The 14,093-nt window shown below is 37.5% G+C and overlaps 2 protein-coding genes across 2 annotated transcripts; both read right to left on the bottom strand.

Moving 5' to 3' along the window:
• Positions 1-277: 277 nt before the first annotated feature.
• Positions 278-3,248, bottom strand: LOC129872099 (pentatricopeptide repeat-containing protein At1g77170, mitochondrial). Its single transcript, XM_055946971.1, has one exon. The coding sequence runs from the start codon at positions 2,780-2,782 to the stop codon at positions 1,412-1,414; it is 1,371 nt and encodes a 456-aa protein (XP_055802946.1). The 5' UTR covers positions 2,783-3,248; the 3' UTR covers positions 278-1,411.
• A 298-nt stretch (positions 3,249-3,546) lies between these two features.
• Positions 3,547-12,348, bottom strand: LOC129872098 (phospholipase A I). The gene is made up of 18 exons (XM_055946970.1): positions 11,318-12,348; positions 10,660-10,807; positions 10,412-10,490; positions 10,147-10,300; positions 9,848-10,057; positions 9,523-9,768; positions 9,255-9,417; positions 8,921-9,181; positions 8,660-8,781; positions 7,494-7,655; positions 7,176-7,368; positions 6,925-7,061; positions 6,235-6,373; positions 5,786-5,986; positions 5,224-5,698; positions 4,929-5,145; positions 4,755-4,844; positions 3,547-4,156 (listed from the first exon to the last, which is right to left on the bottom strand). Exons 1-18 carry the CDS (start codon positions 11,918-11,920, stop codon positions 3,710-3,712), a joined length of 4,047 nt encoding a protein of 1,348 aa, XP_055802945.1. The 5' UTR covers positions 11,921-12,348; the 3' UTR covers positions 3,547-3,709.
• Positions 12,349-14,093: the final 1,745 nt, after the last annotated feature.

Raw genomic sequence — 14,093 nt, 5'->3', positions numbered from 1 at the left:
TCTATTTTTTTTTTAACTAAGGTGATGTATACTTACTATCTCTCGTTGGACAAATGAGAAAAGATCACCAAAATTTTTATATCCATTGAGATTTGAACTCTATTCCTTCACCCACCTCATCGATCACTCAGCCTCACACTTGTGACTTCTATTTTCATATAATATAAAGTCACGAGATGAGTTCAACCCAACTAGTTTTTGTGTAACAAGCACCAACATCTCATGGATTCCTCTTCACACATTACAAGTTGCACGGAGCACTTGAGAACATCAAACTCTGATAACATGTTTCAAACTGAATTAACATCTAGCACTGTCCAAGTAGAACAACAAAGAAATGTACCTGTTTTTTCACAAGAGAAGTAACCTTTAAGGAAAAATTACCAAACATCAATCGAAGACAGAACATAAACAATTAGTTAAAAGCCTCAAAATTATTACTCATTTCTACTACTCTCTCTCTCTCCATGTTTTCTTCCTTCTACAATCCTTTTCCATTGCTTATACAAGTACAGTTCTTCTTTACAAAGTATGGAAGCCTGAAACCATGCAAATTCTTTGATAAGCAACAACATGCAGTCAGCATAAGCATTAACTAACTCGCGCTTCCCTTGCAACTATCAAAGTCAGAGACAACCGACTAACTACGGAATGCTGGGAAGATGGCATTTCTGGTGTGAGGCACGAGCATGTTGTATAGCATCATCTATTCTTAAACACCACCCTGAAAAAGAGACTCACAGAATTGACACACTAACTGGGATAACTCCCCCTGATCATCATCCCAAAAGAACTGAGAACGTCCTTCACTTTTCTCTGCTTCACTATATTCCCAAGCACTTGCTAGCCTAGAAGGTTCAGTGTCGTCATCCTCTGCTTCTTCTTTGCCAATTTCAAACTTCCCGTTATTGAAAGAACTAAAATCACCTGACCCGTAATATGTAGACAACTGAGCTTCATCGGGCTCAGTGGAAGGACATAAACAGCTTTAGCTCCTGAATCTAGAAAAGCCTTGATTACAAAATGGGTAGGGCCACAGAAAACAGTAAAGATTATAATTGTCCCCCTCCATGCTCCACTCTGGAAGGTTTACCAAATACTGAAGGAGTTAGTGCTGCCTGCTTTCTCATGCGTCTTTTATTTTCTTGGATAAATGTGTATGCATAGAGCAATAGGTCACAAGCACATCTCTTGGAGAGATGACCGGAAACGAATTCACATTCTCACCTAAAAAAATAAATTAAGTGGATCAAAATTAAGGGTCAACGAGTACGTTATAATATGTGATACATTGCTCCTATATGAACCACTTTTGTGAGGTGCAGCGTATGGCAACCATCTTGTGCACTCACTTCTATAATAGAGAGCAATGTTTCTGATCCTTTATCCTTTCCAGGTCCACCTTCAGCACTCAATATGAACTTGTTGACAAACTATAAGCAGGAATCTTGGCAAGTTTTCTCTCCTTCATAATTGCTCTCATCCTCCTTACCTCTTCCCACATGCCGTTACTGGCATAAATGTTGGACAATACCACATACACTCCATCGTTCCATGGTTCCAACTGTTGCAGATGCTTAGCCACCCATTCTCCCATTTTCACATGCCCAAGCTTCTCACAAGCCCCCATTAGGCACCCCCAGATCACAACATTTGGTTTCATTGACATCCCTTCAATCGTCTCCCTTGCCTCCTCGAGCAACCCAACCCTGCCAAGCAAATCCACCATGCACCCGTAATGCTGCAACATGGGTGCAATACCATATTCATTCTTCATCATGTTGAAATAATATTTTCCTTCTTGCACCATCCCACCATGTACACAAGCGCTCAACACCCCAATAAACGTCACATGGTTAGGCCTAACACCTGCCTCTCTCATGCAACAGAAGCATTCAACCGCATCTCTAACATACCCATGCATCGCGTAGCCAACAATCATAGAAGTCCACGAGGATACATTTCTTTCTTTCATCCTTGAAAACACCCTATAAGAAAGATCCATCTTCCCACATTTACCGTACATATCAATAAGAGAATTCATCATCAAAAGATCAGACCTTTCCATTTCTTTGGCTTGAAAGACGCATTTATGCAATTGAGAAGCCAAATCCAAGTCTCCAAGACTACCACAGGCGGACGTCACACTAACCATAGTCACATCATCTGGCTGCAACCCACTCTCTCTCAACTCCAAGAACATTTCTATCGCTTCTTTAGCACGCCCACCTTGTGACAACCCTGCTATAATAGCATTCCAAGACCCCAACTTTCTTTCACTATTTTGTTCAAACACCTTACGTGCATTCTCAAATTCCCCAGCTTTAGCATACAAACTAATAAACCCACTCTCACAATACATATTAGTTTCTAAACCGAGCTTTCTTGCAACCCCATGGAGCTGCCGTGCCACAACATAATTCAGAACCTGACAAATAGCTTTTAAAACGATGGGTAACGTGAAAGTATCTGGGCGAACACCAGTTCTCGACATAGTGATGTACACATGTAGAGCCTTTCTAGGAGAGTCAAGCCTAATATATGATCTAATAATGTTGTTCCAGTGAAATTGTACAGGGTACAACTCCAGGAAGTGATTTCGGATTATCTGGGCGTAAATTTGGTCAAGGTGCTGTAGATTGTTGCAGTTTGATATTCGGGTGGCTATTATCTTGTCATTGCTGTCGAGAATATTAGTAGCAGTGGCTAAACTATGATTGAGATGAAATGAGTTCACTCTGTTTCTACCAAATCGGAGCAAAAGACTATGAAATGGAGTCATCAATAATATATTTGGCGTTGATTTCTTACAGGATATTGCTATAGTCCCAAAAGATTGTCATTATATTTGATTGATGTAACCGTTGGCGGACCAATTTTTGGGAACTGCATAAAATCTGATCAAATTTCATTGCATGTCAAATAACTGTGTCTTTCGACTTGAACAAATGTGATGGAAGGAGATCACCAAATGATTTGTGTAATTTGAACCCTAATCTTGCATAGTGTTCACACACCGCTAGGCCTCACCTTTACGTCTATTTTCGTAAAATATAAGATATCACCAGAGCGCATGAGTTTATCCCAACTAGCTTTTGTGTAACAAGCACTAACATCACATAGGTTCCTCATTTACAAATTGCAGAGACCACTTGAGAACACCAGATTCTTCTATTAGCATGTCAGTTTCATATTGTGTCGTCACCATCCACCACTGTCCAAGAAGAACAACAAAGAAATGAATCTGCTTTTCCCAAGAAGACAAAGGTAAATTTTCGTTGTGGGGAGAAGGGTGGTTAAACAAAATTGTCCAGGCTTTATCCAATAAATTCATTTCACTATACAAGTTACTTATTGGGACTCAAAACCTTTCTCAATCTGAAATGACTTGCAAGGAAAATTCTGCAAAACTGGTCCCTAAAGAAAAAGGAGCATCCATCATTGACTAAGAAAACAACAAAAATGTCTTCAGAGCCTCAAAATTGGTTGCTTCTCTAGGTTCTTGGAATTATTACTCATTTCTACTGTTCTTTTCTCTTCCCATGCTTCTTCTGCAATCCTTTTCCTTTGCTTGTATACAAGTATAGTTCTTTACAAAGTATGGAATAATGAGGAGAAAATTGCTTTAATCAAGCAACATGTAGTCAACATAAGCATTGGCTAACTCACGCCTCCCTTGGGACTATCATGGTCAGAGACAACCGACAAACTATGGTATGCTGGGAAGATGGCATGAATATCTTAGGCTACGGTGCGAGGCACGAGCATGCTGCAATGCAGCACCTATTCTTGAACCACCCTGAAAAAGAGACTCATATAATTGACATATGAATTGGGACAACTCCCCCTCATCATCATCCCAAAAGAATGGAGAGCGTCCTTCATTTTGCTCTGGTTCACTATCTTCCCAATCACTTGCTGGACTAGAAGGTTCAGTATCGTCATCCTCTGCTTCTTCTTCGCCAATTTCAAACTTTCCATTATCGAAAGAATTAAAATCACCTGACCCGTGAAATGTAGACAACTGCACTTCATCAGGCTCCGTGGAAGGACATATAACAGCTTTTGCTCCTGAATCTAGAAAAGCCTTGATTACAGGTTGGGTAGGGCCATAGAAACCGGTGAAGATTATAATTCTCTCCCTCCATGCTCCAACCTGGAAGGTTTAACAATTACTAAAAGGTTTCACACATTTTCTAGGGTAAATGTGTACGCATAGAGTAATAGGTCACAAGCACAGGTCTTGGAGAGATAACACGAAATGAATCAACATACTCACTGACAGTGTATTAAGCCCTCTATCATGACAAATGAAAGAAATGCAACCCAATTTACTTGAAAGATGAATGACAGAGCAAGTGATTAACCAATCTTAATAGTAAATTCTAAGTGCTTAAAGTCATTTTCTTTGACCATGGAAATTACTTTTATATCCCTTATATTTTAACTAAATTCCCAAACTACCATTTTTATTCTTTTAACCCTAAAATTCACATCATTTTTCTCATTTAAGCACTTTTATCCAAACACTCAACTGCTTATTTATAAAAATAACTTTCAGCACTTTAAAGTTCTAAAAGCACTTCATACATAAAAGTTACTTTTTTTAAGCCCATCCAAACGGGCTCTTATTCAATCAAATGATGCCAACCATATAACATCATTTGAAAGAGATAAGTTCCTTCTCACACATAAAAATCTTGCAATGAAAAAAAAGATGCAATACTGAATCACATAATGCTCAGAGGGTATACCATCCACCGAATATCTTCTGAAGTTAAATGCATTGAAGGAACCGTCCTACGGAACATATAGGCACCAATTTCTTGGTCATCTTCCATGACCTTCAGAAGGCAAAAAATAGGAAATTCATGAACTCCTTTGATCAAGAGCAAATTCATAATGGCAGACATCACGTCCACACATACCTGTGTCTGACGCCCAATATAACGGTGGACTACACCCCCTATTTGGAAGGATGGCCTACACCTAACAAGATCAGCAACGGTTGAGATGTCAGTGATGACTGATGCATACTTTCTCCGGCGGCCTCGCATCATAGACAGCAGGCTGAATTTGACACTCTGCAGAAACTTATCTGCTAGTTCTCCAGGTTCGGCAACCACAAATACATCATTCTGCCAACTATTTCGTAGAAGTTGATGACATTAGCATGATAAGAAGCATTTCCAATGAGTAACCAAATAATGAGGAATATCTAACCTCAGTACAGAGCCAGATGTATCATTTTGCAGAGCCAAGTGCACAACTCCAACCTGAGGGGAATTCTTTAGTTTCTCATACAAAGATTGAACAGGCAACGAAAGCTGTCGACGCTTTCGAGGAGACTCAGGCGGTGAGACGGTTGTTTTCGCAGATTGTAATCCATCCAAGCTTAGTGGTGGAACTAAATCAATTCTACCAACCCTATGAGCCCCGATATCAGGGCTGTATAAGAGAGGGCTTGAAGGGAAACTCCCAGTGAACAATGGAGAAGCAAAAGGTGTCGGAAAAGTTGATCCTGGAGTTGCTTTCTGAGTGTTTGATATGCCATTAAAAAGACTGAGCTTTATTCCATTATGAGCACAAAATGACTCAAGTGAGCGAACATGGTGAAAGACTCTTCCAGCATCTGCACTATTTGGGGCCTCGACAAGAAGAACGCTCCGCCTCCAACCTAAAGAAGGATTGCTTTCATCTGAAAATACATTGAATCCATTAAAGTTCAATCCATCTGAGACAAAAGAATATCATGGCAAGCAATTAAAAATGATTCCACACACACCAGCTTTAGAATTCTTCCCTTTGAGAAACTGATGGGACTTTTTATCTGAAAATTTTTCATCATGTGGCCTCTCCAACAATCTTTCACAAATATTCTTGAAAGCAGCAGAGGTGTTCTGAATGTAATCATCTGTTGCAGCCTCTAACTTTAACCAGACAGCAGGGTCTGTCTCATCTAGCTCCATATCACATCGTTCATCAACTGCATCCCAGATATATAGAAAGCATGTTAAGAATGTGAAGAAAATAACTCAATATCACCACAGCGCAAGACTAGATCATACTCCTAATGCATTTTCTTTAGTTCTGGCTGATTCCTAAAAATTGAATTGTTAATGAAATGCCAAAAATTCAGAAAAAGAATTAGGGAAATAAGATTTCCTAAAAGGAAAAGAACCAATCTTTAGCTTGTAATATTTCACCTCGAGCAACATTGTAAAGTAACTTCACCTGGATTAAAGCGAAAATAGTGCACATCAGGAAGCAGTGGAAGCAATGTAATTAAAGCTTCCTCCACCCGGTCAACTGAGCATGCACTTTCTATCAACACTTGGCCGGTATCAAGGTAACGCCATCCACCTTTGCGGACCTAGCACAGCAGGTAAAACAGCAGAAACAGCTATAAATTGAACACTCAAGTAAAATGGCTTGGAGTAAATGTTATATTGACTTTATGAAAACTTCCAGTAGCAATGGAGATTAAACCCCAGACCTTGGCAATAAAATATCATGCACTGTTTTCCATGTTGAAATTTTTTTAAAAAAAAAAATTGGTATTTTTCTATTTTTCTTACAAGTAACTAACTGTGAATTCAACTCCAGAATTAGCAGGAGAAGATAAGAATATTGAAAAAATATGCTATGATCCAAGGGAACCCCCTGACATTATGACACATTAAGAATAACGAACAAATCTGCCGCTGACTAAAGTTGTCAAATAATACCAAATTCTATGAGTATCAAATAATCAACATTTTAGTTAAGAACTGTCACAAAGGTGCATTTCCAGATTCTCCAATCTAAACATATGGAAAAGAACAGGCAAGCAAATGCAATCCATGAATACATCAAGTTCCAAAAGCATGTCCAAGACCTTTTAAAGCCTGAAAAATGAGGGCAGGAGATCATAATTTAGTATACCTTCATGGGAACAGAACCACAACCAATTGAGACCATGCAGTCAATCCTTGCATCTGGCCATAATAGTTGTGCTTCTCGTATGGCAAAAATGGTAGGATTGTTGGCAACAATTGCACCATCTTGCCAGCGGTATACATCTGAAATTAAACAGAGAGAAGAGTCAGGGAAGATGACAACGACACGCGTCTATAGAGACAGAGCTCGTGAGGATTTGCCATGAGTTAAATTTTTAAGCACATCCAAGAATATACCATCAGAGTAATCATCAAGATAATAAGGTGCAGCGGATGATGCTCTTATGGCTTGCCATATCCGATGCTTACAGCTTCCCATGAAAGCATTTCTCTTATGTTCAACTTGAGCTGGATCACTTACTGTTCCTTGGCCAACAGTAGTCAAATTCTCAGTAGCCGCATGGGAAATCTCTGGTGTCCCAGGAGGGTACTGCACTTTCCCAACACAATGATTCAATGACAAACTAATAAAAAGGAAATAATAGAGGCAGAGCTAGTGTAAGCACTACTCAGATGAAGTCTAAGTATTGAGTCATATGAGGATTCAGAAATAACCTGATAGTTGCGGAAAATAAAGGGTTGAGCTGGTGTCGCACTGACCAGAGTTGATACAACAAAAACTTTAGGAATCCTTTTAATTGCTGACTCTATCAGAAGATCCCCATCCTCATCAGCACACATCTCCTTCAACAATCTCTCAAACTGTTCTGCACTGTGCTGGAAGAGGACAGAGGGTCAATTATGATTTCAAAGTTGCAAGGTCCCTCTTATTCAGTAGCATTTTAAGTAGAAGAAAAATCCGAGTAGATGTCTAAAAGCTACAAAGTAGCAGCAGTTGAACTGATAGATTAGATATATTGTACCACATGGGATGAAAATATATGTGTTATTATTTATACACTTTTTTTTTCTGTTGATAAGTTCCTCGGCATAAGACACTTGTCTCGAGCGTTCTCCTATTATTTCTCACATGGTATCAAATCCTATTATTTTTGCTAATGCTCGATAAATATTTCCGTTCTCATCCCTATATTCACTATTCTAATCTTTTGTTGAAGGCTGTTTCAGTGAAACCACACTTTTTGTGACAATGCCAGCAACACCATCTTCTTTACTAGAACAATTCTTTCCACTTTTCCAGTGACCGTTTTAGCAACATCATGCCTCTTTTAGGTTATTGTTCTGACACTTTTCCATCACTATTCAGGCTACTGTGGCCACTGTTCTGGCTACTATTCCCACTGATGTTTAGGCACTATTCCACAACTATTTCGGTGTCATAAAATGGGTTTGGGTAGGGTCTGAATAAAAGAGGGATTGGATTATTTATAGTTGGGTCGGGTCTGGAGGGGTAAAAAAATGGGTGAGGTAATCGTTTAAAGTCACATGTCACTTTTGGAATTAAAAAACCAATTTTAGGATTAATTTTTTAATTCAATTTGTTGATGAAAATGGTAAATAAGCACCATTTGTTAGACGGTGAGGGTATAAATATACCATTTGTTAGACGGTGAGTGTATATATATGCACCATTTTCTTAACGAAGAGTATATCCGCTCTAAATTGCAAAGTTGCGGGGTATATTTACCCCTTTTCCCTATTTTATGTACAAGTACTCTAATATTTTGGTCACCCTATTATCAATATAGGCAAGACATGAGTTGCATGGCAAGGGTAAGTGTGAATTAACTTAAAGGAAGAAAACTGATGGCATCACATACTTTAGATCCATGCACAACAACCCTAAAACTCTGAGATGAGCTCTTGTAGAGTTGATCCAACTTTTCTCTCCATGTTGCTGCTTCATTGTCCTTGGGAACAGGTTCGGCAAACACGAGTTTTCCTGAAAAAGCGAATTTAGAGAGGCAGGGCATAAGATAGAACATGCATCAGCACTGCCACTGTGTCAAGCAAACTACAGCAAGTGTAAAAACACTTGAAAGGACGCAGCAAAGTTGAGCCTTTTTAGAGTAGAAACTCACCAAGTTTTTTATATATTTCTTCACATTTTTCCAAGGACATCAGTTTGATCCCAAGAGCAACAGCAAGCATACCACCAGTTGAAGTCCCACAAATGAGGTCAAACAGTTCGTGTATCTGCTTCCCAGTACCTTTCTCAATCTCCTTAAGGATTCTCACAGTTGCCAGACCTTTCATGCCACCACCATCCATTGAAAGTATGCGCAATCCTTGCTTTGGGATCTGTCTCCCTCTTATAGCACGCCGTAGAACCTCATTCTCCCCTGCAATCAGATAAAGAGTATATATTCAAAAGGCCCGGGATAGCTTAATCATAAGAAACAAACAGAAACCAACCTAGTATTGCCAAAGCACGAGCTGCAGCCTTACTGACTTGTGGCTCTGATGCAACTGTCAACCGCAGTAGCAATTCTCGTAAACTTTCTGAAGTAACTAAAATACGACGATTTTCCAAGCAGAACGCTAAATTACCAACTGCAAATAAAGCTAGTCTTTGCACCTAAGTAGACAAAATAATTCATTTGAAAGACCACTCAACGGAAACAGGAAAACAATTTTACTAACTGAATTGCCCACACAAAAAAAGAGAATAAGAGAGGCTTGCCTCTGGATTTCTGTGAGCACACAAAAGTTTCAATGATCTCAATACATCCTTTGTAAACAGCTTTTGAGATACAATATCTGATGCAAAAGCCAAATTTCCCAAAACTTGCAACACAGATATGACTTCCTCAGGACCAGCAGATTTTAGTACTCTTTCTATGGGTTGCATAATATCTGATTTCATTAACTGCATTGCCACAGACACGTCTGTGGCAAGAGAAGAAAGAGCGGAACAAGCTTGTTCTACCTGAACAAAAACACAATTTTATGCATTGATTGAATAGGAAATTAGATCAAAGTGTCCTACAGAGTATAAGCTAGCATACCACATGCTGATTGTCACTACTAATCATACTTATGAGTTGCCTCACAGCATTCTCATCTTTCCCAACAACTACACGATTCCCCTCATCATGCATTATCTTTGCCAGGGCTGAAGCTAGCAGGGGATGGTGACAAGAAGAGAAACGGAATATAAGAGAGAAGAAGGCACTCAGTTTATGCCGAGACGCAATAAAGTAAGAACTATTCTCCATCTGCAGTTCAATTAAAAAAAATAGAGTTCTTCAACCACATAAGGCCTATCAGATAAGCAGAATAACTTTAAAAAGAGTGTTATGAATACCTCTATTTGCACATTCACTAATCTCAACTGATCGTCTGCCACAACCCTTATGTTTGCAAGAGATAAGTGGCGAAGCTTCTGGAGTGGCAAAATATCAGGAAGAAATTCTAAGGGATTACCAAAAAGCCTCAGGACACGTAACATTGTCATTGCCCTATAATTATGTTATAAAAACATCAGACCTCAAGCAGAGAATGACAGAGGATTTGACTAAGAAATAAAAAGAAATGGAAGATTGGCCAATCATAAGTCTAAATAGAGAGACCTGAAATCAAGAAGAGGTCGCACCAGCTTGTTGTGCTCCAGTGATAATTCGACTAGCCCAATACACTCTCTTAGTTCAACTGTTCATCATATCCAACCATGGCAAAGAATGAAATGAGTAGGAATGAATCATTTGTTATTTTTATTACTACTCCTTATGAACTGACTTAAGGTAAATCCAACAAATATACTGTTCACAACCATCTAGGTCGTACTCTGTCAGTTTCTACGTGAAAATTTCAATCTTACCAGGGACAGAGACTAACATGTTGTAGTCCACGGCAAGAACTTTCAAGCATTTTAGTTCACCAAGCTCAGGTGGCAAATTTGATAGCTTATTGTTATCAAGATATAGTCTTTCAATAAGAGGTAGCTGGGTTATCTCTACTGGCAGCACCTGCAACATATAAAAAATATGGGAGACCCAATTGATCAGAAACTACTTCTTAATATAGCCATTCTACAAGTTACAAACAGTAGTTGCATTGGTTATAATCATGACCACTATCAACAGATCAGTTTCTGATAATATCTTATCATTCCTTCAGAATCAGGAAAACAAAAGAAAAACGTAGTACATATAACAAATACCATACCTTGAAATGCTTTCTGAAGTTTAAAGTTCCCTATATATTGAATAACAAACACCACATTGTGCATATGCACAAAACAAGAACCACAACTCTAACTAATTACAAACTAGTTGGAATTGACTACATGATCCTTGATATTCATTCTACTCAACTTGGACCCATTTCATTCCAATACTCAATAGTTCTATTTGAGACCAATTATTATGGTTGGGCAAGAACATCATATAATTTAAAACTCAAAATTACTCAAACATTAAATGTAAATTCGTACACACTTGCAAATACGAACTAATGTTAAAACAAGAATCACTCACCATTAGTCCAAGACCACATAGACTAACAACAGTAACACTCTTCCAGTGGTCAGCACACCCCACTGGTGCACCTTCCCCGATTCCTAACCCACCTCCATTGGCGAAATTCGACCTCATCAACTTTGACAATACCCCCATCCCATCACTCTGCTGGCTTGAACTACCCACCCGCCACATCATCAGGCCATTCAGTGGCTCTCTCCTCTTCACAACTCTCATTTCCACAGCTACCTCACCTGTATCCTCCTCCACATCATTTTCATTCTCCTTCTTCTCCTTGAATTCTATTTCTACAGTATCTTGTGGTGAAGGCAATGCCACCATAACCTGTGACTGCAACTTTAAAGCCACCTGATCCTCATCATCACCGACGTTCCAATCAAGTTCCACCCTAAACCCTAATAGCTCTTCTTGGTTATTCACTTCTTGACCCTCCGCCGCCGGCGAGGGGGGTAATGGGGAGAATGGTGAAGTATGCGCCGACGTAGATGAGGACGATCTTGAAGATGTGGGTGTGGACTCATCTAATGCCTCGTCTTCACCATAGCTTAATGTGAGGTGAAATACATCTGATGGGCGTTTCCAACCCAATCCCCAAGACATTGGTCACCACGTCGAATTTTTCCAAGATTATTTGTTCCTAAGAGACCCTTTACGTAATTTTATTTGTTCTTTACATTACAATGGCGATCAGATCATCAGATCAAATAATGTGTGAAACTGAAAAATCCTAATTGTCCCTATCTGGAATTTCCGGAGGGTCTAAAAGAACAAAAAAAATTCTCTGGAAAAGAATGGGATTAGGAGAAAATGAAGATTGGTCAATAAAAGTAAAGATTTTGATTATTCTTGATTTCTTGCTATTGAAGAGGCGGCCTTTCACTCCATTTTCAGTCTCGTTGTTTCTGTTTTTGGTTTCTGTTTCGGAACGGCAGTGTTGCGTTAAGTTGGAGAAAAAAGGAAAGAAGGCGAAGAAGTCAAGAATTGAATGAGGTTTTACGACGTCGTTATTATATAGATTTGTAATTGCAGAAAGAACGCGAAGTCGTCAAGTATTGAAGAGTATTCATAAGATGTTACGACGTCGTTATTATATAGATTTGCATATTTGCAATTGCCCCCCTTTTTCTTTGTTGCTTCTAGAGTTCTAGTGTTGATTGCATATTTCACAGCAATTACTACACTTAACTTTAAAATTTATTGTTAAATAAGGGATAACTAAGTATATGTCTCATAGCGGTAAAATAATTTTAAACAAATATTCCTTTATAATTAATATCCCTCGAACTAATTGCAATTAATATCCCTTTACAAATTTTGAATTACTTTCTTCGTTTTAATTTATTTATTTGTTTTTTTTTAATTTAATATATATTTAAAAGTTACATAAAACATATTATAAATTGGTCAGGAAAGCAACTGACAGTTGTCCTTCCAGCTTACTTCCTGGGGCTATTTTAGTCATTTTGAGTTATTTTCTTCGCTTTAATTTATTTATCTTATTTTTTCAAAAATTTATTATAAATTTAAAAATTAAGTAAAAAATATTATAAATTATAATAATTAACAATTTATAATATTTAGAAAACATTAAAGTTCGATTGATCTCAAAATTCTATCAGTACCAAACATATTGGGACAGAAAAAATAACACTTATTATTTGAAATGACGTAAAGAGAACTATAAGGCACAATAATAAATAACTTAAAAATTAAAAGACATATAAAAAGATTAAACGATTTTCGAAATTTTATCAATACCGCATAAATTGGGACAAAGAAAGCAACATATACTATTTGAAACTTAGGTAAAAGGTATTATAAATAACAACAATTAACAATTAAAAATATTTAAAAGACATATAAAAATTTGATTGACCTTAGAAATCACATAAATTAAAGCGTAGGAAGTAACATATATTATTTGAAAATGACATAAAAGTCTTATAAATCACAATAATTAACAAATGAAAAAATTTAGAAGACATATAAAAGATTGGTGGACTCTGAAATTAAATCAGCGTCACATAAATTGGGACAGAGAGAGTAAAATATATTATCTAAAAAATACGTAAAATATACTATAAATCACAATTAACAACTTAAATTATCTAAATCATATTAAAAATTTGATTGACTCTCCAATTACTTGTATCACATAAATTCAATCTAAAAAATATTATGTACTGGTCCTGTGCTAACAGGTGCTCCAAATCAAGTAGCTAAATAAAGTAGAGACTACACAAATATTATAGTATTAAGATCTAATTACATCTTAAAAAAAAAAATGATAAATCACGTCTTATTTCTAATTTTTTTCAAATTACAATTTTTTAAAAAATTTGATGGGATTAGGATACATTCCAAAGTGTCCTGATACATCGCGTCTCGATTTTGGATACATCTTTCAACGTCCCGATACATCGCGTCAATGTTCTGATAAATCACGTAAAGTGATGTATCCGATCGATACATGGCATAAAATGATATATCCGAGAATAAAAAAGAATAGAAATTTTTATAATTTTTTCAAATGATATAAAATTTTAGAGAATATGATAACATAAATTGTGTATTTAGGTAATTTTTTTCTAAATAAAAGGCCTAATCACGTTCAAAACTTGAGACATTTCGATTCAAGTTGTGATATCTAGACCTCAAAACTTCTAGCCCATGGTTTTAGGCAAATTTGGGCCTTACGCACGAGTAGGCTTATTTGGGCGAGTACCTTAGGCCCTTTAATGGCTTATTAGCACAAATAACCTTATCCTAGAGG

The sequence above is a fragment of the Solanum dulcamara genome, chromosome 11 (assembly GCF_947179165.1).
Source record: "Solanum dulcamara chromosome 11, daSolDulc1.2, whole genome shotgun sequence".
Taxonomy (NCBI): Eukaryota; Viridiplantae; Streptophyta; class Magnoliopsida; order Solanales; family Solanaceae; genus Solanum; species Solanum dulcamara.
Note: the sequence above shows the minus strand (reverse complement) of the source record. Positions and strands in the feature narration are given on the sequence as shown.